This window comes from Festucalex cinctus, chromosome 12 (genome assembly GCF_051991245.1).
Source record: "Festucalex cinctus isolate MCC-2025b chromosome 12, RoL_Fcin_1.0, whole genome shotgun sequence".
NCBI classification, from domain to species: Eukaryota; Metazoa; Chordata; class Actinopteri; order Syngnathiformes; family Syngnathidae; genus Festucalex; species Festucalex cinctus.
The window spans coordinates 9,539,515-9,565,068 of record NC_135422.1 but is presented as its reverse complement, the minus strand read 5'-3'; the positions used below and the strand labels follow the sequence as shown (position 1 = coordinate 9,565,068).

The window sequence follows — 25,554 nt, the reverse complement described above, 5'->3', positions numbered from 1 at the left end:
CCACAGTCGCATTCTTTTTCCGCCAAATCATAGGTCGTGTAAATACTAGTGGAGTGTAAATATTTATTGCAATTGAAATGGCCACTGTGGTGACACAACACTGAGGCAGTTAAATGAGTCAAAAACAAAACACTCATATTATAACGACACAACATGAAAAAAACAGCCTGTGTAAAATGTACAAACCTTGAGCAAACATATACCTTTTCACACAGTATTTTTTTTTACCTTATTTCCTCCAATGTTCCGCCTTTGGAGGTAGTATCAGTGGAAATGGTTAAATCTGAGTTGCTGTTCTGTGTAACAGACAGGGTATCCGCTGTGTAAAAGGGAGTAAAGTAACCCCCGCGAATAAAAAAATTAAAAAAAAGCTCTGCAACAAATAGCAAAATAAAACCAGCAAATCATGCGGCCCCAAAAGGTTTGCAATTGTTTATAAATTCAACAAGATGGTGCCAAAAAGCTACTTTCCTATTCATTAGGGTTTTGCCACCATCTTGTGGCATCTTAAGGTATTTTAGGAGCACAAATACTGAGTGGATCAGGTTTTCAGCAATAATTAGTATTTTTATTTTTTTTTTTAAAAGTGAATTTCGAAATAGCAACAAAGAAGGAAAACTATATTGGAAAGAAAGTGTGAAAGGCACAACAGGTGAATAAATTCCCGCTCTATTTTCATGTCTTTGAATCCAGCATGGGTCCTGTTCCCACTCAGACGGTGTGAACGTGATCGTCTGTGTATGTGCCCGGTGGCTGACTGGCGTCCACTCCAGGGTGTAGTCTGCCGTTCGTCCAGTCAGCCGGGATAGGCCGCAGCTCCCCGTGACCATAAACTGGAAAAGCTCTATACAGAAAATGGAGGACGGACTTCATTGCCCCATTCTGGTTCGGCAGGTGGCAAAAAGACTAATGTTTTTTATTTCTACATGCCAAATTGTCTACTAATGGAATTGCCGCGTAATATCACAGTTGTCACAATATCCCGCCATTGTTGTGTTTTGCGTAAAAAACAACATTTCTAATGCAGCTGAGTTGCAGCGACATTCAAGTTCAGTATGTGCAACATTTAAAAGTCGTCATCATCACTGAGAGAGGCCAATGTATTTGTTTGGAGCTCACTGGAAGAGTCCAAGGTGTCACATTTAGCATCTTTACTGACATGCAGAGACTCTGAAAACCTTCTTTCCAGGTCTTCAAGCTCTTTGGATTTTTCTTCAGGGTCCGCGTCTGCCTCAGCTCGGTCCTGAGGCAGCTCCTCGTGTCTGGCATCCCCGCCTGCCTCTTCCTCCTCCATCATGAGCAGTTGGTAGTCCTCTTCAGAGTTGTCTTCATTATTGCTAACATGCTTGCTCGTGTCCTCTTCCCAGCTGTAGTCCTCCTCCACCTCCTCCTCCTCCTCCTCTTCTGTCTTTTCAGTCGCTGTCAGCTGAGAACTTCTTTCAGAAGACCACACAGGCGTGGGGCTCAACTCGGGCTCCAGACAGGCCTCGTGAGAATCGTTGCGTTCGCTCATGAGGCAAAAGAGGTTGTTGTCCTCTTCGGCTTGCACCTGCTCTGGCGCTGATTCGGGCATCACCAGCAGGGAATCGAGCAGGTCTTTTTTCCTAGGCCCCTCCATGTTGGAAGGAGTGGAAGGCTCGTCCAGGTTGTTTCGCAGGATGTCCAGAAGGTGGCGCATTTTAGCCTAAAACAACACAGGGTGACCCCTTGAAGTTTTTACTTGCCTTTTTTCCCCAGGTTACACTTCATAAGTTTATGGCTATAAATCACAACCAGACATGCCATATATACTCACTTCATCCAGACGATGCAGATTCATATCAATATGTCGCTGTATCACCCGGTTGAGGACCCTTGAAGGAGACAGACATTTTAATATCCTGCAGTCTGTAACCATCACGTACGCGAGCCACTCTAAAGTGGTTGTTAACCCAATAACGAAAAAGTCTGAAAACGCATGACGTCAAAGCTTAGGATTCCCCATCACGACTTGCACTTTACTTTCTTTTCATGTCGAGTTTTTTTTGGGGGGGAACTCCTGACAGTTTTCAAAATCAAAACAGGAAGGAGTAGTCCACATAGTATGTTTTGGAGGGAAGGCTGTCGCGTCAACGTTCCCCCCTCAAAAATTATATATTTCTTTAAAATCTGGAACCTATTTCCAACTATTTGCGTTTAGATTACTCTAGATATTGAAATATAACGAGCATCGAACAATAAATGATTTTACTTTTTTACTGACAACACACCTCACCTGTCAGAGACTGATCCTTTGGACAAGATGTCTTCTGTTACATCGTTAATAAATTCAAGGTACATTAATTCATCATCCCTGTCAAAGAAAAGAGTATTGTTGTTTTAAAAAATATTCCTAAAATATTATTGATTTAACCTTAATGCCTTAGGGGTTATGAAGACGAACTTACTCTGCACTTGAAGACATGTTCCCGCCCTCCAGGAAGAACCTAAAAGTGAGTAACGGTATCCCTTTAATAAAGCACACAGAGTAATATGTCATTTTGTACACTTTTTACCTGGTTGAGTAGTCGAAGGGATCATTGTCTCGGCTTTTGTTTGGTTGTTGTTTTGGTGTTATTAAATGTGTGCTGGTGTGCTCGTCCTCTGCCAACTGCCTCGACTTTTTATTGAGTTCCTAGGACAAAGAAACACATTCAGTGTATTTACAATATTACATTGAGTTTACAATGACTATTTAAAAAAAAAAAAAATTCTACACACCTGTTTAAATGCGAGGATTTGTGATGTTAAAAATGAGAGTAGGATAAATTGTTTGAATTTATATTTCTTTTAAAAATGAGTTTGAATGTGATAAACAATGAACACAGCAAAATCACCATTATTATTATTTGTTTCCATTAAAGTTGCACATATTCATAGAGGGAAGTTTTTCAATTATTCACCTTGGTGACATTTGAACAAAAACCCGGCATTTAAACAAGGGTGTGTAGACTTTTCAAGTCCACCTAATGTACTTATGTGATCTCAAATTTGTAGTAATGGTGAAATATTTTGATTGCAAAATTACCCGTGGCGGCTCATCCAACTCCTGTGTGTGCTGCGCAGGTTTTCCTCTACATGAAAGGAGATAAAACAACATAAATCTGCAAACATAAATCAATTTGAAAACACATTGGAGGTGAGAAACGGCGGCGACTACCTTTTCTCCGCACTCAAGTTGTCGTCGCACCCCGGAGGCGGATGGGCCCTCTGCGGCGCTCGATAGTAACGATAACTCGACAGGTACGAGCTCTTTTCCGACTTCAGCGTCTTAGGCGTGAAAGGCTTGTCTTGGGTGAAAAGCTGCGAATGTTTCTCCATCAAGTCGCCGCTGTACGTCTTTTTCACGGGATCCCGGAACGCCTTGAGGAAGCTGGATTCGCCCGGGGCGCGCAGGTAACTCGACGATGGCTCCTGGCTTCGGAACTTGAGTTCCGCGGATGAATGAGGTCGATGGTGATGATGATGATGATGCTTTTTAATGGTAGCTTTAGGTGATGGAGAGGGGACCTCCTTTGCGTGAAATGAGCTGCTAAATCCGGGGCTGGAGTGCATGGAGTTTCTTGAGCAGAGGTAGGGCCTGCATTCTGACTGCACGGAACGGCGACTCTGACAAAAAAAAAAATAATAATACACAGTGATCGGTTGGGGTCAGGCTGCAAATGGGGAAAAAAAAAAAAAAATACTTGTTGGATGACTGGATCAGTCACAACTTTTTAAAACACAGATTTCTCCTCAGTTAAAAACAAAAACAAAACAAATGCATGTTTAAAAAACAGACACAATTACATGTGACAGTATTTCAGTGGCTTACTTGCGCAGAGTAACATGATTCTCTGCTGTTCCTGTGCGACAGCGACTGTGCTGACTGGGAACGACCTCCATTCCTCATACGTTCCTGTCTCAGCCGGTCGCTGTCTGTTTACACATGGCACCATTTCAGAATATCTACTCAGCAAGCAGGTTGTCGCACAAAGCGTGACACATTTATCTCCTTTTAATTGTCAAACGTACCGTGAGTGTGTTATTTTATACTAAAGTTGGGTGTTGAGAACTCATCTGTGACATGTTACTTACATTTAACACTGTGTGTAAGGCTTTTGGGTACTGAGTTGTCGATAACAGCTGCAAGAAAACGTGAGAAAATATCAGTTGTTTCACAGAGAAAGAGATCTAGTGTCCTATGTGCTGTGGCTATTCCTAAAAGCTCACCTTTAGCTGAATAAATCCGTCTGTAGTGAGACATCATGTGATCTTTAATCATAGCCTGGGCCACCCTGCTTGAGGAGTGGGGATAGAATGCTGAAAAATAAATAAGACAGCAAGAAACATCTCTCAAATTCAACCCATACGGTGTTAAATGGAGTAAAAATCAATACTTACGGCTACTTTTCAATGCGTGCCCTCTGATGTTCAAGCTGGACCCAGAACCAGAAAATACGCTCCCTAAATTAAGAACATAGATAAACATAGACTAATTAGGGGTGCTTTCAACATAAAGAAGACAATCCATGTATTGTAAACAATACTTGTCTTCATAAAGTTTTTGGTCGCCATCGAATGCACGGCATGCATTAATGACCATGTGGGGTATTTTGTTGGTTATGTGCCTATATTTTTCGTTTATTGTATTCAACAATCATCCGGAATGATAAACATTATCCAATGCTACATTATCCACTCAGTATATTTGACACACAACGCTAATACTTAGTTAGCACCGCTACGTACTTCTCGACTCCATGTCAACGCTTTTCTCAACGTATCCCATTTTCTCCAGAAGGATTCCGAGGCCGCAGAGGCAAAGCCTCAGTACATCCAGAAAGCACAACGCGGTCTATAGTTGACATTTTATCGCAGCGAGGCGACGAATAATGACAAACGTGAAGCTAGCTTCTTATAGCAGTAGCGGAGGATTGCAGTGAAGCTTCGCCGTCGCCATGTCGGTTGCTAAGAGTGATGACGTCACTCTATCATTTACGCATGCGTATATGAAAAAGAGAAAACCGGAAGTTCAGGCCGGGTGACGTCAATTCTCGAACTTTCCCAAAACTTTAGTTTTACAAGCGATGTTGGGTAGCGTCGACAACTGACGTAGGGTCAAATACAAATACTTAGTTTAACATAAAACAAATAAATAAAAATAAAATCATTTCACGACCTCTACAACTCCCACATACTACTACTGCTAACTACTACTACTACTACTACTACTCCTCCTCCTACTACTACTACTACTACTACTACTAATAATAATAATAATAATAATAATAATAATAATAATAATAATATCTATCTATTTTTTTAACCGCTTATTCCTCATTAGCAGGATGACTTGACCCACATCAATGTTACCATCCCGTCTTTGTTACGGCTCTGATATGACCCCATAAAGGCAGAAAATTGGCAGGATGAATTTGTGGCACCTCCCTTGAAAAGACAGCAAAGTGTAGTAATATTTATGAATTTGTTTTGTGTTATTAATTATTACGTTCTACCTCTCTTTGTTATTGTATGACTGACTTGTATAAAACACTTTGTTGTTTTAAAGGACTTTATCAATAAAGTTGAGATGAGTTAAAATCACATTTATACAATGCCAATATTAGATATAATCATAAAACATAACAGACAATGCATGCTATTTGTGTTGCCTCTCTTGTACATATGGTGTATAAAATAATAAAATTCTTATTATTATTATTATTATTATTATTATTATTATTATTATTATTATTATTATTATTATTATTATTATATTTGTCCTAAAGGTTCCCGATCCCTGTATCTGAAGGCTCATCAATAATGCATACTGCTCATACATATGAATGATGTCACCGTGGAGGTCCACCAATGGTTGGGCGTGACTCGTCGCTTTGCACCATGTGCTCACACACTCACCGGCTGCCTGCAACGATGAGGGAATAAAAAAAATCCACCTTTTTTTGCGCCAGCCAGGAAAAAAAAAAAACACGAAAGTGAGTATTGGAAATAGATATATGCCAGAGTATATGGAGTAGATTTGTGTCAGCTTCAGTCTATAGTAAAGGACCACGGGGAGCGCGATAAAGGAAGCAGAGCATCCTTTTTTTTTTTTTTTACCCCCTCGTTGTTCTTCTCGAGGCGCGTGCATAAAGTTGGGTGGGCACCCACTGGGCGTGCCAGTCCCTAGTGTACGTTTATTTGTGCGTTTGCATGGGGTGACTTGTGTTTTGCCCCTCGAAAACAAAAGTATCTCACGCGGTTCTCACTCACTTGGTCGAGACGAGATGCAGAAAAAGGAGGGGACACTCGAACAGCAGACAATGCGGTTATTTGCTCGCTTGTCATTAGCAGACACGTCCTTAAAAGAAGACGCGCTGAAGTCTGAAGATGTGGAGAAATATTATTTTTAATTATGTATATACATGCATTTTGCTTTTTTTTTTTTAAACGGTTACATTTTTTTCCCCTCCGGTTTTAATTGATCTAGTTATTGGAATTATTTTTTAAAAAGATGAAATTCCCAATAGAAACCCCGAGGAAACAAGTTAACTGGGACCCCGAACAAGGTCAGTATATATCTATACATTGTTTAATATAGAATAATATACACGTTTTAAAAAATGCGTAAGTCGGAGCTGCGTGTGTGTAAATCAAGTTAGCAAAAACAACCAAAAGTCATGTCAAAACAAAAGCATTTAGAATTGGAAAACAGTAAACTACCATTCCCTAGACATATAAACTGTTCTTGCATACATTGTAAAGTGTGATTTTTGAATTTTTAAAGCTTGAGTTTATAAACATATACCGTTAAAAAGATTATGCGTTTATGGTCTTATTTTGTAACCGGAAATAGTAGCTATTATTGTCCTTTTTTGACAGATTTTGCACTGCGAGGTTCAGCTCGTGCGTCCCTCGATCATTTATTTATCTTTTACACCCTTTTCCTGCCCGTGTATCCCTCGACTTGCAGTGTTTCTACCGGAATGCCGTGCAAAAAATAAAAAATAAACAAAATTCGAATCCAACCGAAAACTATAGGCCTCTACTTTACTTGCTTACTTAGTGTTGCTGAATCTGACAGTTGCCAAGATTGGAATACATTCAAATCTAAGTATATCAAAACAATGTGGCGATATTTGTGTCAAAAAAATACATTTCACTCTAGCCGTCAAGGGAATTATCACTTAGCATTTTCATGCTATGGGGCAGAGCTCCCCATGAAGAGAGAGGAGAGTATCAGATGAAAATATGGCTTTCCACTCACGCCTTATTCAATTAGTCGCAATCAATAGGAGGAGTTAGTGCCTTGGATTTTTGATGGTTGCATACGTCACAAGAAACCTTAATACAATTTATATTATAATACAGTGCGAGGCAATTCAATCTGGAATTTTCCCTTTGGAAATACTAAAACTGAGTTTGTTTTGTTCCCGAGTCTCCTAATAACACCTTTTGTAACTGTACAGGCAGCATAGCATTTTAACTCAAAGACTCAGTTAAGAATAAGTCATTAAAATAACATAACTGCAGTAGTGACTCTTGGAGTAATTTATGCACGCGTCAATATAAGGCAAAACCTACTTTAGAAGGAAGCTTGTTGTCAGCTAGCAGGTAACGTCAGTGGTTACCCACAGCCAACTTCACTGAGGTAAAGTTAAACAGCATGCTAGCCAGTCAACCTGAAGCTAACAGCTATAGAGCGGCACTAAAATTGTGCACATTAATTTTGGGAGCAAACATTTTAAATTCATTTTCAGTAAACCCAAATACAAGACTATTTTCCTGTCATAATGACCTCATCGTATGCATCCCTGAATACTAATTCAGGGTTGGCGTCTTTCTGCTGGTTCATTCTTAACATTGTCATTTATTTTGTGTTCTAAGAATAGCCTGCAGCTATCATCATGGAGTGTTATTGGGGAGAACAGAAAAATTACTTAGTCCTAATTGACTCCGTCATCCAGCAAGGATGAACAAACAAGATTCATAAGTGCAGTGGGTGTGCACGGGACACTTCCTGGATGTCCTTGAGTCATCCTGCCACTGTATGCGTGTGTGTGTGTGTGTGTGTGGCGCAATCCTCACTCCCACTTTTGAGCTTTGCATCATTTTTGCTACACTGGATGCCAGGTGGCACCTTTGTCATATTTGTTTTCATTAGAGTGAAGTTGGAGCATTAAAGGGCAAGTTAAAAAAAAAAAGAAAAGAAAAAACTCTTGACGATAATATGCTCTAAATATGGTATTTTTGGTTAATATTAGTGATAGACCGATATGTTTATTTTTCAGGGCCAATGCTGATACCGATTATTAGTCGTCAAGGAGGCCGATAACCGATATTTCAAACCGATATTCATTTGCAGTAAAAGAGAAAATAATAGTGTAAATAAATAAATTAACAAAAAAAATCAATTTTAATTTTAAATATATAAAGAATAGACAGCTTTGCTTAGTTAAAATTTTTAACATAAATTGTAGAAATTGTAGGGATTTTCCAGGATCATCAGCATGTGTTAAGCTAAATTAAACAATAAGCAAGTAAATAAATAAATAAATAAATAGTTTACTACTGTAAATAAAGTTTTTGAAAATGTCAACATAATTTCTAAAGAAACAAATTTAATTATTATTTTTTTTATAAATTAAAAAGTGTTGGGACTTCCCAGTGTTTGCAGTGAATAAATAAATAAATAAATAAATAAATAAATAAATACATACATAAATAAATAGTTTTCTAAAGTTTTCTACTGTAAATAAAGTTTTCCAAAATTTCAACGTAATTTCTAAATTTATTTATTTTTTAAATTATTATTTTTAGTGTTGGGACTTTCCAGTGTTTGCAGTGAATAAATAAATAAATAAACAAACAAATAAATACATAAATCAATAGTTTTCTAAAGTTTTCTACTGTAAATAAAGTTTTTCTAGATGGCCCTGGTTGATCTCCTTTGCTCTGCTGCCACCTGCTGGCCGTTTGTGTAATAACTACCATTTCTGCAACCGTTCTTTGCAGTTGAGGGGCTGCATCAAAGCCTTCTGTATTTTCTAACATAAAAAAAAAAAAGTATAAATACGTCTTTGGGACACTTACAACATAAAAAAAACATATTTACACGTTATTGGGCGCAAATGAGTTTTAATGTTCTTAAAAAATAACAATATGCCTTGCATTTCCTCAAACCCTTTCTAGTTATGCTGTAGATAATCATTGAAAGTCAGGACGATTTCTTCATCATCTGGAATCCTAGAAATGCCGACGCGGTTTTCTTCTGCATTAGCGATAGGCAACGCCCGACAGGCTTCCGAAGCTCCCTTCCGCATGACTAATGGCTTTAATGTGCAGCGCCTAAAACTCATTCGTCAGGTGGCAAGTCGATTTAAAGGTTGTCTTTGGTATCGCTAGCCGCAGGCTAACAGAGGAAACTCTGTTATCTGCACACATCGACCATAAACATTCCTCATATTATAGAGTTTTGAAAAGGATGTGTGCTACAAATGTGATCACAACCTCGCTTGACCTTTTGCGACCATGTTTCCCAGTGGCGGTCCAGACCAACTTAATTCCTCCCAAGAAGGCCCAGCCCGGCATGGTGAAGTCCAGCCTGGTCCAGGCCAGCGTGGCCACCATGCAGAACCCGATGGGCTGCGAGCCCAAAGCCAACGGCCACTGCTCCTTGCCTCGCCTGTCCATCTCGTCGCGCTCGGCCAGCGTGGTGGCCAGCATGGACGCCAGCTGCGACGGCGGCTCGTTGGCGGCGCTGCACTCGGTCATGAAGTGGAAGACGGTGCTGGCCGTGTTCATCGTGGTGGTCCTGTACCTGGTGTGCGGGGGCCTGGCGTTCAGGGCCTTGGAGCAGCCGTTCGAGAGCCACCAGAAGACCAGCATCACCCTGGAGAAGGCGTCCTTCCTGGCGAGACATCCCTGCGTTACACGCGACGAGTTGGAGGCGCTCATCAAGGTGAGTTGATGACGGCCATTTTATAGATGGTCATTGGCGGGGTAATTGGGTGATTAGATGTGGTTTTGATTGGCTGGTCATGCCCCCTGGAAAGTTACGACGGCTGGAACCTTTATGTGATGAATTTCCTTAACTCATTCACTCCCAGCCATTTTCACAGAAGCAGTCCCGTTCGCTCCCGGCTGTTTTACTGGATTTTGACTGATTTTGCAAGGCCCACAGAATATTGTGTTTTATGTTTCTATCTGTTTCCGTTTTGCAGCAATTAGCATTACAAGAGAGCTAAGTTTCATCAGTTTTCACAAATCTATTTAAAATTGTAAGTAATTAGCTTTTTTTCTACATGGCCCTGGTTGATCTCCTTTGCTCTGCTGCCACCTGCTGGCCGTTTGTGTAATAACTACCATTTCTGCAACCGTTCTTTGCAGTTGAGAGGCTGAATCAAAACCTTCTGTATGCTCTTGCATTAAAAACAAAAACAAAAAAACGTATAAATACGTCTTTGCGTCACTTAGAACATAAAAAAAAACGGATTTATACGTTATTGGGAGCTAATGAGTTAAGTAAAAAACAAAGTCTTCACTTCCAAGTTTATGTTAATGGTTCCATTTCGGGTTTAGAGACTGATTGCATTATACATAAACATGATTGACTACCTGTATTGGTGTCCACGGTGTTGGAAACGTCAATAGATCAAATTTCAGGTAAACGCAACAGGCAAAGCAGTCCTCCAGCTGGATCCTCAATCTTACCTTCCGGCATTGCCAGTCAACCCATAATGCTCAGTGACACTTCACACGTGTTGACAATTTACGGTAAACATTGTTACATAATGCAGCCTAAAAGTTGTCTGTAGGGAGAAAAGGTTAGATAACAGGCTGAAGTTTTGTGTGATGTGAATAACTGGCTTTTAAAGTGCTGTGATCTATCTATCTATCTATCTATCTATCTATCTACATTATACTTGAGCAGCAGGCAGTTTGTTTTATGACACTTGTGACCTTTTACTCGCAGTTTCATACAAAATTGAGTCAAAATCAACGCGGTTGTAAAAATTACGGGTAGTCATGTGTTGCCAATATCTCATAAATGCACCTGAAAGGCGGAGGAGATTGTTTAAATATAATAAAATAAAAATATGACTCTCTCTCTCTCTCTCTCTCTCTCTCTCTCTCTCTCTCTCTCTCTCTCTCTCTCTCTCTCTCTCTCTCTCTCTCTCTCTCTCTCTCTCTCTCTCTCTCTGGTATTTATGCCGATCAGGCAGAAAAGCCCAAATTTCTCCCATCACAATGCAGCTGGGTGCATCCCCCAACACATTATGATGCTAATTAAGGAACAAAAGCAGTGAGTGTTAATAAGTTGGCTAAGTGCAAAACTTGATTTTTAACAACAGAAAACAGTGGTATAGTAGCATTCAATGTAAAGTTTTTATGTAAGATTTAAAGGGTAAGTATTTAAAAAATGAAAATTAACATTTTAAAATAAAGTTCTGCTCACCATTTGACAGTTTGCCAGGGTTGGATGTGACAGAAAATACATGTATTTGATGGTCATATGCAAATTAGCAGCATCTGATAAAAGGAATGTGTTTTTGCAATTTTGTGAAACTGAAAATCAATCCCAAAAAGTCGCGTGTGAAATTAATTGACAAATATGAAAAAACAAAGGACAAATGTTAGTTAGTTTTATAGATGGAAAATGTAGCCCTATTTTTATTTTTTTATTTTTTTTTTTAAGTGGAAGTCAACCCAAAATGTTCTTTATAATATGTTCTATGCTCCCCCACAAATATAAACATGATATCCGGAATAATATTGTGTTTGTGGAATATGAATTAAGCAGCATAATCCACCTGTTTTCTTCGGCCATTTTGCCACCTGCTGTCAACTGAAAGTGACATCACAGTTGCTCAGGTAACAAACAATCACGGCTCACCTGTTTTCTGAGTTTGGTCATGTGATGTTTGTAAAATTGATTTTTCTGCTTAATTCAGATTCCACAAATGTAACATTAATCTGAATGCAGTTGGTTTGCATAGAACATATTATTGTAAAGATTTTTTGGGGGAAGGGGGAGGGGGGTTGACTTTCCTTTTTAATGAAAATCTTTAATCAATATTATTATTTTTTTTATTTTTTTTTGAGGAATCCTTGATAAATGCATTTATTTTCTGTCACCCTTGCCTGTGGACAATTTGGAATCTTCAATTAATCAAATTTATGACCGATATTGGAAAAGGAAAGGAAAGGATAATACCTGAAGAATGTACACACGGACGACTCAGAACATGTAAACACATGTAAACACTTGTAAACGTTTTTGGAGGTGGAGCTGAGACTTGAACGCCAAACCTCAAAACTGTGAGGCAAACGTGCTAACCGCTAGTCCACCATGCTGCCTTGAGGCATATTCCTCCAGAAAATTCTGGTTACATTCAACTCTAATATGCTCTCTCATGTTCGACTAATAATAAAATAATTACGCCCACTTGACATCCGGTTAAACTCGCAATAACCCCGACGACGAGGGAACCGAGCACATACAATTTGGAGTGTCCCACTTTCCGCTAGAACAATCCCGTTTGACGTTAACATCTTCAGCACTGGTGAATTTTGGTCTGTCTTTCCATGTTTATTGTTTATTTTTTCATTTTTTATTTATTTTTTTTACACTTAGCGCCCACACACCCACACAAGCATCCGTTCCTATTCCTGACTAACCTTCGGGTCTCACAAAGAGATGCTAGCGAGAGTTTGTTGTAGAAATCAATGAGAGCATCTGGTGTAAGGCGGGGGAAGGAAATGGAAACCTTTAGCATGGTGTGTTAGGCAAGGGGGGAGTCCAGAGGGAATCAATTATTCATCGCACAAGGCAGAAGTGGGAGACCTCCTGAAGTGCCATAAGCACGAAGCAGCGGCTGGACAAATGAGCCGACTCGACATATAATACCAACAGGAAGTGAAAGCTAACATGCTATTTGCTAAGTATCGGCTTTCAAGTGCTGAAGGAGTGATTATACTTTGGCTAAATGCTGCTATGCTCCGCCCACATGAGTTGCTAGCTTTGCTAGCCCATCTAAGGCGTTTCACATTTTGTGTTAGCAGTAAGAGTGATGAATTTTATATGACAGAATTATGTCTTTTGGTTAAATACATAAAGTGTATTTAGTTTGAGAGTAAACGGCTTCAACAACTTCAACAGCTGAAATCTTTTTTGAAGAATTGTCAGCAATGCCCCTATTGACAATTCTGAGTCAAAATGGCGGCCAACTCTGTGAAATGACTCTCTTTATAAAGCATTGGACTTTGGATCGCTGTAATTTGATTTTTGAGGATTATTTTGATTTGAAAATGTGATGAAATGTTGTTTGACTACTATAACAATCTGCCTGGTTTGTATGCTAGTTGCAGGTAAAAGCAAAGCATTAAAGTGTGGCGGTGCGCTAGCAAAACCGAACCCATCTTTCTTCTGCCAAAACGTATGATGCGGGTCGTTTTCGGATGCGGATACGGAGATCACACTATCCTAATATTTATACAACTAAAAACATTGAAATGTAATAAATCGATGGAGTACAACCACCTTAAAATGATGTACCGTATTTTCCGCACTATAAGGCACACCTAAAAGCCTTCAATTTTTTCAAAAGCTGACCATGCGCCTTATATATGGATCAATATTGAGCCGCAACAGGTCTCACTGTCAAGACGCTATCGGTGACCCTGCATGATCGGTGACGCGCATGCGCAGAAGATCCCGCCATCTTGGATCGCTAGCTAATACAAATATTTTACCTCAGAGAAAATAATAAAACAGCAGTTTATTCATTTTGGGAGTGAATGGCGTTGTCAGAAAGCTGGTTTGTAATCTATTAATAAAGTTTGACTGACCTATCTGACTGTTTTGTTGACATTCCCTTTAGCGCAGCACCATCTAATGGATGCATAACGTAACCCCAGCCTCTACAGTAGCGCCTTATATATGGAAAAAGTTTGAAAATATGTCATACATTGAAGGCGCGCCTTATAATGAGGTGCGCCTTATAGTGCGGAAAATACGGTATAAATCCCATCATGAAATTTTACCAAATGACAAGCAAATCAGATTCCAAATACAAGGCCATTCAGCTGCTCCATTGAATTGCTACATGCGCGATGCATTTGTGTTCCTTCAGCAGTGCAGTGCGGGGGCGACTCATTCATGTCACTCTTTTTTTGCGGGGGAGTTTGAAAGACAGAAGCCACAGGAAGAAAAATGGCTGCAAAATAAAAAAAAATAACCATTGACAGCCATGTTTGCTCTTTCAGCGTCCACTTCCCCACTGCGTACGTCCCCCCACGTTGCCCATCCTGATAATTACCTCTTGCCAAAAGCCCCCGGGGCTGACGCACGCTGTGGCACAATGTGACGCCGCACGATTATTTACAGGCCACATTTTGGTGATGAGTCACGATTCAGCACACCTGCAGCACCGTTACGTCACCGCACGCCAACAATCTTTTTCGAGATGTTGGCTATGACATAAGGCACACGTTCGTCAGCAGAAGGCTCTGTTTTGATTGTCGTATTAACAAAGAGATGTTATTTGACTGTGTTTATAGTTCGCAGTGGTGTAGCACTGCACTGTTTTAATATAAACAGGAACATGTAGTAGTAGTATAAATAAACAACAATTTGATATTTTTACTAGTGCTGTCAAAGTTAAAGCGTTAACTAATTAATTAATCACAAAAATATCGCATTAATCATTGTATTATCACAGATTAATCACACTATTAATTTTGACCTTTTTAGCCGACAGCAGATGGTTACGTTAAAGGAAGCTGTTGGAGTTTGAGCAATAAACATAACTACATGCGTTAAAGTAAAGCATTTAACAAATGTTTACATATGCTGTAGGTCATTTTTTCCCATTTTAAATTCTGCAAATAATTAATTGATTAGAAAGAGCAGGATGAGCGTGTGCAGTGAATATAAATTTTTGAAGAATTCCTCGTAACATTAAATGTCGAAAAAATTAACACATAACAGGTGCGCTTCAAATTTAGCGGGCAAAATATGTTGGGAAAAAAAGCATTTTTAAGTCAGTGATTAATCATGATTAATCAAAATTCTAAAATGTGATTAATCTGATTAAAAAATTTAATGGTTTGACAGCTTTCATTTTTACTCACCAAAACGGAAAAGAATAATAGTCAGAAATATTTTAAATCAACTCTTTCTCTTTTTTTGTTTTTTTTTTGGTTATATTTGGGATAAAAAGTAAAAAAAAAAAAAAAAAAAAAAAAACATATCCAAATTTTGTGATAGAAAAAGATGTACTGTACAAAAATACAGCATTTTGGCTTCAAAAGACAAAACTATATTTATGCTTAGCCGAATACATATCTGTTCATTGTGCTTCTAAATGTTTTTATTTTTTATTTTTTGTTTTATTTATTTTTTTAGCCCTATACCAAACTCCACCAAAAATGATTTTTGATCAAAAGAATAATGCTGAGAAGTATTATATAATCATCTTGCAAAAAAAAAAATGTATCTCCCTGCAATTTGTTTGCTTTTATATATTGTCTGAAAAGGAATTTTTCTCTCAGGGAGTTTTTTTCACTCAAAAACATCAAAATAGAGTCAACAGGCTGTATGATGTATTTTGCTTCTGACTTGACCCTAAACGCTATTTATTGCATGGGACTGCCTCATTATTTTCAGAGCACAATCTACAGTTTGCAGAAACAGCTTCTTGTCAAAGTTGAACAAATGATTTGAAAATTACTTTCACGTCACCTTGGTAATCTTTTAAGCCCCCCCGCCCCAATCTTATTGTATTGTAAGCTCTCTTTTGCTCCTGACAATCTCACACCATCCTTCCCAGTCGAGGAGACAATCTTGTTTGGCAGCTATCGGCGCAGCTCAAGCTGGCCAGCGTGACGATAAAGACATTAGTGAAAAGTGCTGCAGTGTTTGGCGCCGTGTCACGGAATTTTTAGAGCGAGAGTTGAAGGGTATGGCGCCGACGTCTCTTGCTGATTTGGGACGGAAAGACACTTTATCCCTACTGTTGCTCTGCGTATGATAAGGCAATGTTTCACTACAAAACAAAAGCAGTGGTTTGCTTTGGAAATGTTTTTTTGTTGTTGTTTTTTTGTTTTGTTTTTTTGTTTTTTTAACCTAAAAATGACATATTGGCACCATATTGCTTTTTTTTTTTTTTTTTTTTTTTTTTACCTAAAAATGACATATTGGCACCATGTTTTTTTTTTTTTTTTTTTTTTTTTTTTTTTTTTTTTATATATACACAGAAATACATTATTTTATTATGCGGCAAAAATAGGTTTTACCATTAAAATGTCCAACACAGTTTATTGCCACAAAATAAAAATAAATAAATAAATAAATAAATAAATATGACAGAAAAAAAGGTCAATGTTTTGGCACATTGCAACATATACTGATTTTCTACAAAAAATGCAATATTTTTCCTCCAACATAGGATTGCCCCGACCAAACCCCCGCCCCAAAGAACATACAGAACTCACATTTTATTTAAATGCAGCCTTTATCCAACAACAGTGCAATGATGTGCCACAAGCGCAACATTTTGACACAGAAATTGCCATGAAAGTGCCACAAATAGGCAATGTTTTTACTGCACAATGCAATATTTTGACCCTCAAAAGGAAATGTTTAACCGTAAAACCAGAACCTAAAAAAATCTAAACAAAAACAAAGGAGCCCTTCAGGAGTCCTCGTGCCTGCAAAGTGCACGTGCACAAAGGAGGATTTGCCACATCCTCAATGCAGCACAATGTTGGCTGGCAAACAGACGATGGCTATAAATAGAACGGCCCATAAAATATTCAGACATACTGCACGGCTATTTATAGCCTTCCCGCCACTCTCGAAATAGGTTATTCGGAGTTTAAATTGATATGTGTTATGGCTAATTATAGCTATGGAAATGAGTTAATTAAAGAAGGATGGATATGAAGTGAACACGTGCAGAACTATGAATAACGTGTGCCTGAAGAGGTCCATCACTCTACTTTGAAATGTGTGTCACGAGAGTACATGCATTTTTCATAACGCAGTCGCTCTCAAAACGCTTGCACATAATGTGTGTGGGCGGCCCTGAATGAGGGAGCAGTACATTCAAGAGCGTTATCACAATTGGCCAGCACAAAAATGCAATTTTTTTCCAAAGGGTTTGCCACAAACATTCAATGCAATCATTAAAATGTGGATCTAAAAGTCTAGACATCCTTGTTGTCGGAGTTTTGTGATTTGGGGAAAATCAGAGGCATTTTCAATTGCTGATTCCCAGTGATAATGAGTTTGGATGTGATTGGTTAATTCTGAATGCAGCCACATTGCAAAAGGGTGTTTACACTTCTGCAATGACCTTCTTACAGTTGTTTATTTTTACTACTGTTCTGGAATTTATTTATTTCTTTTTTACAAAATTGAGTTGTATTTGCTCTAGCTCAAATTAACAATGGAAAAAAAAATTGCAGTATTTTTCAACATTTTTTAGGGGCACAAATATGTAATTTGCCATGAAAATGTACAGCCTTATACTGATAAAAAGTGCAATATTTTGTAAAAAAAAATAAATAAAAAAATAAAAATAAAAAAAAGTCATTGGTTTGCAAAAAAAAAAAAAATCAACGGTGTGCAAAAATAGTCTTTCTTACCACAAGATTGTTTGCTTCAGAAACACAATTCACTCAAAAAAAATTCGCTTTGTAGGCAAAATATCATGTTTTTTTCAATAAATAAAAAAAGTGCCATTTGTAGACACAAAAATGTGAGGTTTAATTAGTACAAAAACACAATATATTGCCATAATAATGCAGTATTCTTTTTCCCCACAAACATGCCACAAAAGCGCACCAATGACAATGTTTTGAAACAGAAACACAAAGACTAGCTACAAAAGTTCTATATTTATTTACTAATTTACTAATATTTTACTAAAAAAAAATGAATTTTTATTTTATTTTTTTTGCAAAAATACAAGTCAACTAAACAGCATTTTGCCACGAGGTTGTAAATTTGCTTTTACAAAAAAAAAAAAGAATTTGCTCCAATTAGCATTATACAAATACTATTATTATTATTGTTATTATTATTATTATTAGGCTATGCCACCAGGAGCGTTGGCTCCTGCACAGCGTTATCTGTTGTCTTTTTAGAGCTGAGAATGCAAGAGGCAAAGTGCATGTCACCATGGAGACAGGGAAACAGAGAATTCACACTAAACATTGTGAGTGAGAACGTGAGCAGATGGAGCTTTTATGGCACCGTAATGAAGCACAAGCGTGAATAATGTCAAAATGAATGTAAAGCTGCAATGTGTTGTTGCGATGTCCCATACCGAGCAAAGATGTCAGCGTGCACACAAGATGACGTGCACTATGAAAATTAAAATGACACTTTTTGTGTGTTTGCAGCATTCCATTGACGCTGTGAGTGCCGGGGTGAGTCCGATAGGCGACACCTCCTACAACTCCAGTTACTGGGACCTGGCCAGCGCTTTCTTCTTTGCTGGTACCGTCATCACGACCATCGGTACGGTCATGAAATCCCCTGTTCAATATTTTGCCAAAGAAGCAATATTTTGTGTGTGGTTTGCATCGAAATAATTTCACAAAATGTCAATGTCTTGCCACAAAGCAATGTTTTGCCAAACTTGAAATGGTAATACTTTACCACAAAAAATGCTATATTTTGGCACAAAAAACAATGTTTTGACACTAAAACAGTATATTTTGCACACACAAAAAAAATCGCGAAAAAATGCATGTTACATACAATAAAGTTTTTTTTTATTAAAAAAAAAAACTTATCTACATTTTTTTTAATCAATTTATTTGTTGTTTTTTATTAAATGCATGTTACATACAATAAAGGTTTTTTATAAAAAAACAAAAAAAACGTATCTACATTTTTTTAATCAATTTATTTGTTTTTTTTTATTAAATGCATGTTACATACAATAAAGGTTTTTTATTAAAAAATAAAAATAAAAAAAAAACTTATCTCCTTTTTTTTTTAAATAAATTATTTTGTAATATTAATTTGTCTTTTTTTGGGAGAAAAAATACATAGCTTTAGGATTTTTTTTTTTTTTTTTTTTTTTTACACCACAAAGAAGTACAGTGCAAATCAATTTGGTGTGGTCCTATTGTAAGTCCTAGCACCTTTTGACTTACTGACCGAGGTTTTTGTGGGTCTTTATTTAATTGAATTGTTAAACTCTCGTCATCTCAACTAGACAACGAAACCTCCATCCAGATCACGATTTACCCTTCCAAACTCCGCCATTTGTTGAAAATATGTGTAGTAAGAAATCTGGATTATCAATATGATCGAGGTCATCGTTTTCGAACTTACCTACTGAGATTGCTTCTTTGACGATCACAACCGTCTTTTCCCTTAAGGACAACTTAATTATTGACTTTCTGTAATCTTATTTTGCCCTGACCCGTTCCTCCTGGAATGTTACATAAGAGCTTCTATTGATGATGTTGCATAAGTGCATTATCATTGTCTTAATGCAACCTGCTCATTTCCTTCTTTGGAGCACCTTTAGATGCCCTTATTAGCGTTTTATGAGCTTGTCAGCCAGGCCAAGTTCGATGAGGTCAAAGCAGAATCTTGTTTTCATTCCTTTGAATGTACCAAAACGGCGGTTTGTCATTTCTGACACGTCTTTAGGTTACGGAAACATCGCTCCCAGCACGGAGGGCGGCAAGATCTTCTGCATCCTTTATGCCATATTCGGCATCCCTCTTTTCGGCTTCCTGTTGGCCGGGATCGGAGATCAGCTAGGCACTATCTTTGGGAAAAGTATTTTGAGAGTGGAGAAGATCTTCAGGGTGAGTTGATTGACAAATCTCGAGTCTGTCTGAGTGATGCCTCCATGACTCTGACGGTGTTCTTTCCCATTGCTCCCATCCGCAGCAAAAACACAAACAGATCAGTCAGACGAAGATCCGGGTGACGTCCACCATCCTCTTTATCTTTGCTGGTTGTATCGTCTTCGTCACCGTTCCTGCCGTCATCTTCAAACACATCGAGGGCTGGACTACGCTGGAGGCCATCTACTTTGTTGTCATCACTCTCACCACAGTGGGGATCGGCGACTACGTAGCGGGTTTGCATCCAACCTGACGTGTGCTCGCAATCATCAAGTCCATCCTGACCGACTGATCGTTTCATTTTTCTTCCAGGCGGAAACCGCAGAATTGACTACATGGAGTGGTACAAGCCACTGGTGTGGTTCTGGATCCTGGTGGGTTTGGCCTACTTTGCAGCCGTCCTCAGCATGATCGGAGACTGGCTTCGAGTGCTGTCCAAGAAGACCAAAGAAGAGGTAGGTGTTAAGCTCTGGCAGGGTTGTGGACCCAATTTCTGGGAAGCATTTTCACTTAAGCAACTGCCTTCGCTTCTGGCTGTTTTGACTGATTTTGCAAGCCCCACTGAATATTGTGTTCTATTGTTATACAACCATGGAACATACCAAAAGAAAGTTTAGTCTCTTCTTTCATGAGGAAAAAAAAAGTAGATTTGTATCTGTTTCTGTTTGAAGCAACTAGAATTAGAATATAGCTAAGTTTCATCAACATTCACATTCCTGGTGAAAACACTGTCAAAAAGAGCTTGTTGCAAGATGGCCCTGGCTGATCTCTTATATGCTGCTGGCCGTTTTTGTTGTTGTTGTTGTTTTGTAATAACTACCATTACTTTAACAACTCAACTCAAGTTTATTTATATAGCGCTTCCAAACAGCCTGAACTGTCACAAAGCGCTTTACAGAAAGACAAAAAAACGCTTTGAGCCCCACGTACATATCCCGTGCCGGGGGAGAGGTGATAAAACTCATAACTTTAAGCCACTTCTTCATGTCAGAAGCTTCATCAAAGCCTTCTGTATGCTCTTGTATAAAAAAAACACCCCAAACAAAACAAAACATAAAACACGTGTAAATACGTTCTTGGCAGTGAAGGCCAAAGTATTAAGAACGTGTTTCCACGTTTTTGGGTTTGAATGAGTTAATTTCAGGAATATCAGGAAAACAAGGCACTTTGGAATTTATAGTCGAAAAAGCAGATACATGAAAAACATTAATATCAAACATTAAACTCATCAGGATGTGACAACTGAAAGGGACGATGAACAGAAGCAATGATCCAATAAAGACTGAAAGCAGGGAACTATATACAAACAAATTGACGTGACGAGGAACACCTGGACAAGACATGAGTGACAAGAGCAGGTGGACACAAAGCCCTAACGAGACAGATATAAGGAAAAAGAAAAACACACACACAAGAAAACATGCATCTCGCCTAAAGTTAGTTCGGATAAACTTCAGCTTAGCCTGAACATGAAAATCCATAGACAGTCGAAAGGCGGGTCACTCTCAAGATGTTTCAGACGAACCAACCAAAAAGGGCCTTCCTCAAGTCAAGTCAAGTCAAGTCAAGTCAAGTCAAGTCAAGTCATCTTTAAACTCTTAACTCTTTGACCACCAAAAACATTTAATGACGTATGCTAAAATCCTAATGAATGCCGCCATAAACGTTAATTGACGTTTACTAAGTTTTTTTTTTTCTCTCTCTCAATGAACAGTGCAACGTCTTGTGTAGCACTGCCTGCTCAATGGGTTGTGAAATCAAAAACACCCACTAACTATGGCCAGCAGATGGCAGCATTGTATCTTTTTTCAATGGGCTCGCGGTATATGAAATTACAATGAAAAATGACTGATATGATGAAATTGAACATTTTCAAGGATGACGTGAATGATCAAAGCCTTTGTCACATTAAATCAAATTCACAGAGCGTCAAAAAAAAAAAAAAAAAAAAAAATATCTAAGTCACTGTTGTGCAAAAAATGTATCTTTTTAATGTCACTCAAATTACCTCTTTTCAAATGGTAATAACTAAAGAACGGAATAAGGTAGAAACATACTTTTTTTTTTTTTTTTTGTAGTCGTAGCGCACAATATTTTATTTGCCTTGAAAGATGAGTGAAAATGCTTGAAATCGGCTGGCCCTGTTGGGATTGTTTTTTGGATAATGTTTGGCAGTCAAAGAGTTAATTGAAGAGCTTAACTCATTGACTGCCATTGACGGAAAAAGACGTCAAATAATGCATTTTTGCTGGGCGGGCAGTGAATGTGTTTAACACAATGTGCCAATATATTTTGTGATTATATTGCAGCATCCTTTTTTCCTTTTTTCTTTTTTTAAGGCAAATTTTGCTTAAAAATCCGTCAATTTTGGTTACATCTCATCTTAACTCATTGACTGCCATTGACGGAAAAAGACGTCAAATAATGCATTTTTGCTGGGCGGGCAGTGAATGTGTTTAACACAATGTGCCAATATATTTTGTGATTATATTGCAGCATCCTTTTTTCCTTTTTTCTTTTTTTAAGGCAAATTTTGCTTAAAAATCCGTCAATTTTGGTTACATCTCATCTTAACTCATTGACTGCCATTGACGGAAAAAGACGTCAAATAATGCATTTTTGCTGGGCGGGCAGTGAATGTGTTTAACACAATGTGCCAATATATTTTGTGATTATATTGCAGCATCCTTTTTTCCTTTTTTCTTTTTTTAAGGCAAATTTTGCTTAAAAATCCGTCAATTTTGGTTACATCTCATCTTAACTCATTGACTGCCATTGGCGGAAAAAGACGTCAAATAATGCATTTTTGCTGGGCTGGCAGTGAATGTGTTAAATTGTCTGTATCTGTGAATGAAGTGTAAACGTTTGCTCGTGTCCTATTATACTAGACGAATGATTATGAGATGAATCTCTTGTTGTTGTTCTGCTTTCAGATTGTTCTGAGGAATTCAGTCCAGAGCGATTGTTTGAACATGCTTCTAAATGTTTCCCAGGTTGGAGAGTTCAAAGCCCATGCGGCCGAATGGAAGGCGAACGTCCGAGCCGAGTTCCGGGAGACGCGGCGGCGCCTGAGCGTCGAGATCCATGACAAGCTCCAGCGTGCCGCCACCATCCGCAGCATGGAGCGCCGTCAGCTGGGACTGGAGCAGCGGGCCCATTCTTTGGACATGCTGTCGCCCGAGAAGAGGGCTGTTTTCGCCAGCCTGGACACTGGCCGCTTTAAGACCTCGTCCCAGGAGAGCATCGACACCAAGCTCAACAACCTGCGGCTGAAGGGCGCCTGCGAGCCCTATGAGCACCGCGGCGTCGAGCAGATGCCGCAGACGGCGTCTTCGTCGGAGGAGAACCTCTTCAACCTGCGCTTTGGCACGCTCACCAAGCTGGCCAGACGTAGCAAGAACCGCGAGATCCGGAGGAACATCCCCGGGGACTCTCGACGGGCCAGTGTCGGGGTTAGCAATGGGAACGGCATGGTTGACGAAGAGCGGGGCGAGGAAGGGGAGGAAGATTGCGTGATGGATGAGGAAAACCGAGAGATCAAGGAGAGGAACACCAGTTTGACAAACCTGTCACAGTACTCCATGGATCGCTCCAAGTTGAACGGGTGCATACCGGAACTGTCTAACCACCAGGACGATTAGGAGTTCTCTGGAGAAACTCACCTGGTTTTGGGCAATAGAAACAGTCAGTAATAGTCTACTCATGCCCGTTGAAGACTTTGACTCCATTGGGATAATTTCTGGACCTCAAGAAGCATTTATACCTGAACCAGGACATACAAGTACCTTCCAAAATCAGTCAGTTTGAGTCCAAATTATATTACCCTGTTGGGGAAATTTCTGGACTCCAAGGAGTACTTGTAGCTCAACAAGTACATACAGGAACTGTCCAAAATTTCGCAAAACTCATCAGACGGAGGGACATTGACTGGCTGAATCCCGTTGAGGTACATTTTAAAGGTATTGTAACTCAATGGAACGATTTCTGGACTCCAAGGAGAGATCCAAGGTGAACGGCTGCATACCAGAACTGTGACGAACCAGACCCTTTAGCTGCTTGCTCAAGAAATGCATCAGAATAATGATAGTGAATAGTGATATAGACTGTCAGAAAGAGTTTACTCGTCCCCCTTCAAGTACTACCTGGAGGAATTGTACACCATTGGTCTATAATCATACAAACGGAAGAAATACAATAATTTCTGGATTCCTCAAGCAGTTGAACAAGTACATACCAAAACTGTCCAACACCAGATTGACTACCTTTTCCCTGGTGACTCTTATCAGACAAAAGACTTGTAGAAGGAATCCATATTTGCCCCTCAAGGTACCATCTAAAAGAATCATACGCCATTGAGATCATTCCTGGACTCGAAGGTGAACGTACCAGAATTGTCATAAACCAAAATGATTAGATGGTTGCTGTAGAAACTTCCCAGACCAATGAAGACAGATTTTCTCAATCTAAAAGATTGTACCTCAACTTCTGGACTCCAAAGTAACTGTGTGTTCCTTTGCCAGGTCCAAAACCTGTACAGGTTCCCAAAGACTGGTAAAAGTCACCTCTGAGTGCATCATCCCACTAGCAAGCCTTCATTTTTGCAAAGGTTCACGGGCATACGTTGAAGAAATGTGCCTTTTCCATTTCCTCAGTCAGTTTGGAGCTGCTCCCAGAAATGTTGTCATTGTGCCATAAAATCACGGGAAGCAAAACCGGTTGCCAAAAAACAAACAAACAAAAACAAAGCAAAATCGAGGAGACTGTAGTCTCAGTACCTCATCACAGATGCTTTTTCTTTGTCTTTCAACACCGTGTTAGCTGGCTAGCGAGCTTGAAAAAAAACTGACATAAATCCACATTATCATCCATTTGCGGGTTATGGATTGCCGCTTTGTCGTCACGTAACGCCTTGTCTATTTTTGGACTGCTGCTGAAGACATGGTGGAAGGTGCGAGAGGGCTCGGATCAATGAACAACACACTCAGTGACTGAAAACCGCATCATGCTAATCAGCCTTATTGTTTGTGAATGGAGTTGTGTTTTTTTTTGTAATGCAACGCTCTTCCCTCTGAATTGAGGTGGGGGAGAAATCAGGATTGATAGGCACTTAACCTTTTTGTAACACCGCATTTTTGTACCCACCAAGCATGTTTTTGCATATTTGAAACAATTTCTTTTCAACATCAATGGGGCACTTGTATTGCTGTTAATTGTTCATCACATTCTGAACACTTTAATTCACGTAAATGTGTAACGACGGACCTCGGTATAATTATCAGTTAGTCCCTTAACTGATATTAAGAGTTAGTCTCCACTAGTTTGCTGACTTTCTTTACTACTTTCTACCTAAAGTAAGTGTAAAATAACAATTCAGTGGTTAATTGGTTAGTCAAGGAACATAATTTACAAGGTCATCCCAATACTGGACCATTTAATATGTATTTACATGCAACAAAAAGGTATTGTTGATACTGCAGAACGCATCTAAATGTATCATAAAGCTGATTATTTAGCAGTCTAATTTGCAAACAATTTGCTCTATGGTTATAACCTCTTCATGACCATGATCTGTGATGATGAGTCAGTGTTTGTTGTGAACGTTTTATGAAAATTTCACGTTAATTGTAATGAGTGCCTTTTTTTTTGCAGATAATAAATATGGTTGAAAAAATG

General features: G+C 38.9%; 2 protein-coding genes across 7 annotated transcripts in view; one reads left to right on the top strand and one right to left on the bottom strand.

Moving 5' to 3' along the window:
• Positions 1–25,554, top strand: part of LOC144031096 (potassium channel subfamily K member 10-like) — a 26,107-nt gene extending 553 nt beyond the window's left edge. The window contains exons 2-11 of one of the 4 annotated variants that reach the window (XM_077537840.1): positions 694–2,471; positions 3,085–3,261; positions 3,344–3,414; positions 3,507–3,591; positions 9,543–9,961; positions 18,412–18,529; positions 19,679–19,839; positions 19,925–20,117; positions 20,194–20,336; positions 22,875–25,554. In XM_077537840.1, the coding sequence (XP_077393966.1) occupies positions 9,590–9,961; positions 18,412–18,529; positions 19,679–19,839; positions 19,925–20,117; positions 20,194–20,336; positions 22,875–23,522 (1,635 nt within the window). In that variant the 5' untranslated portion in view covers positions 694–2,471; positions 3,085–3,261; positions 3,344–3,414; positions 3,507–3,591; positions 9,543–9,589 and the 3' untranslated portion in view covers positions 23,523–25,554. Of the gene's footprint in view, positions 1–228; positions 2,472–3,084; positions 3,262–3,343; positions 3,415–3,506; positions 3,592–5,879; positions 5,997–6,036; positions 6,570–9,542; positions 9,962–18,411; positions 18,530–19,678; positions 19,840–19,924; positions 20,118–20,193; positions 20,337–22,874 lie in introns of those variants that run through there. The other 3 variants (XM_077537841.1, XM_077537839.1, XM_077537837.1) reach the window with 3 other exon arrangements.
• Positions 50–5,001, bottom strand: LOC144031095 (spermatogenesis-associated protein 7 homolog). 3 transcript variants are annotated; one of them, XM_077537834.1, is made up of 12 exons: positions 4,750–5,001; positions 4,402–4,464; positions 4,231–4,320; positions 4,096–4,143; positions 3,833–3,936; positions 3,179–3,627; positions 3,047–3,122; positions 2,535–2,653; positions 2,427–2,465; positions 2,255–2,332; positions 1,796–1,853; positions 50–1,684 (listed from the first exon to the last, which is right to left on the bottom strand). In XM_077537834.1, the coding sequence occupies exons 1-12, from the start codon at positions 4,787–4,789 to the stop codon at positions 1,067–1,069; spliced, it is 1,782 nt and encodes a 593-aa protein (XP_077393960.1). In that variant the 5' UTR covers positions 4,790–5,001; the 3' UTR covers positions 50–1,066. The 3 variants fall into 3 exon arrangements, with proteins under 3 accessions (XP_077393960.1, XP_077393961.1, XP_077393962.1); XM_077537835.1 differs by having other exon boundaries at positions 3,047–3,092; positions 4,750–4,999; XM_077537836.1 differs by lacking the exons at positions 4,402–4,464; positions 4,750–5,001 and having other exon boundaries at positions 3,833–3,966.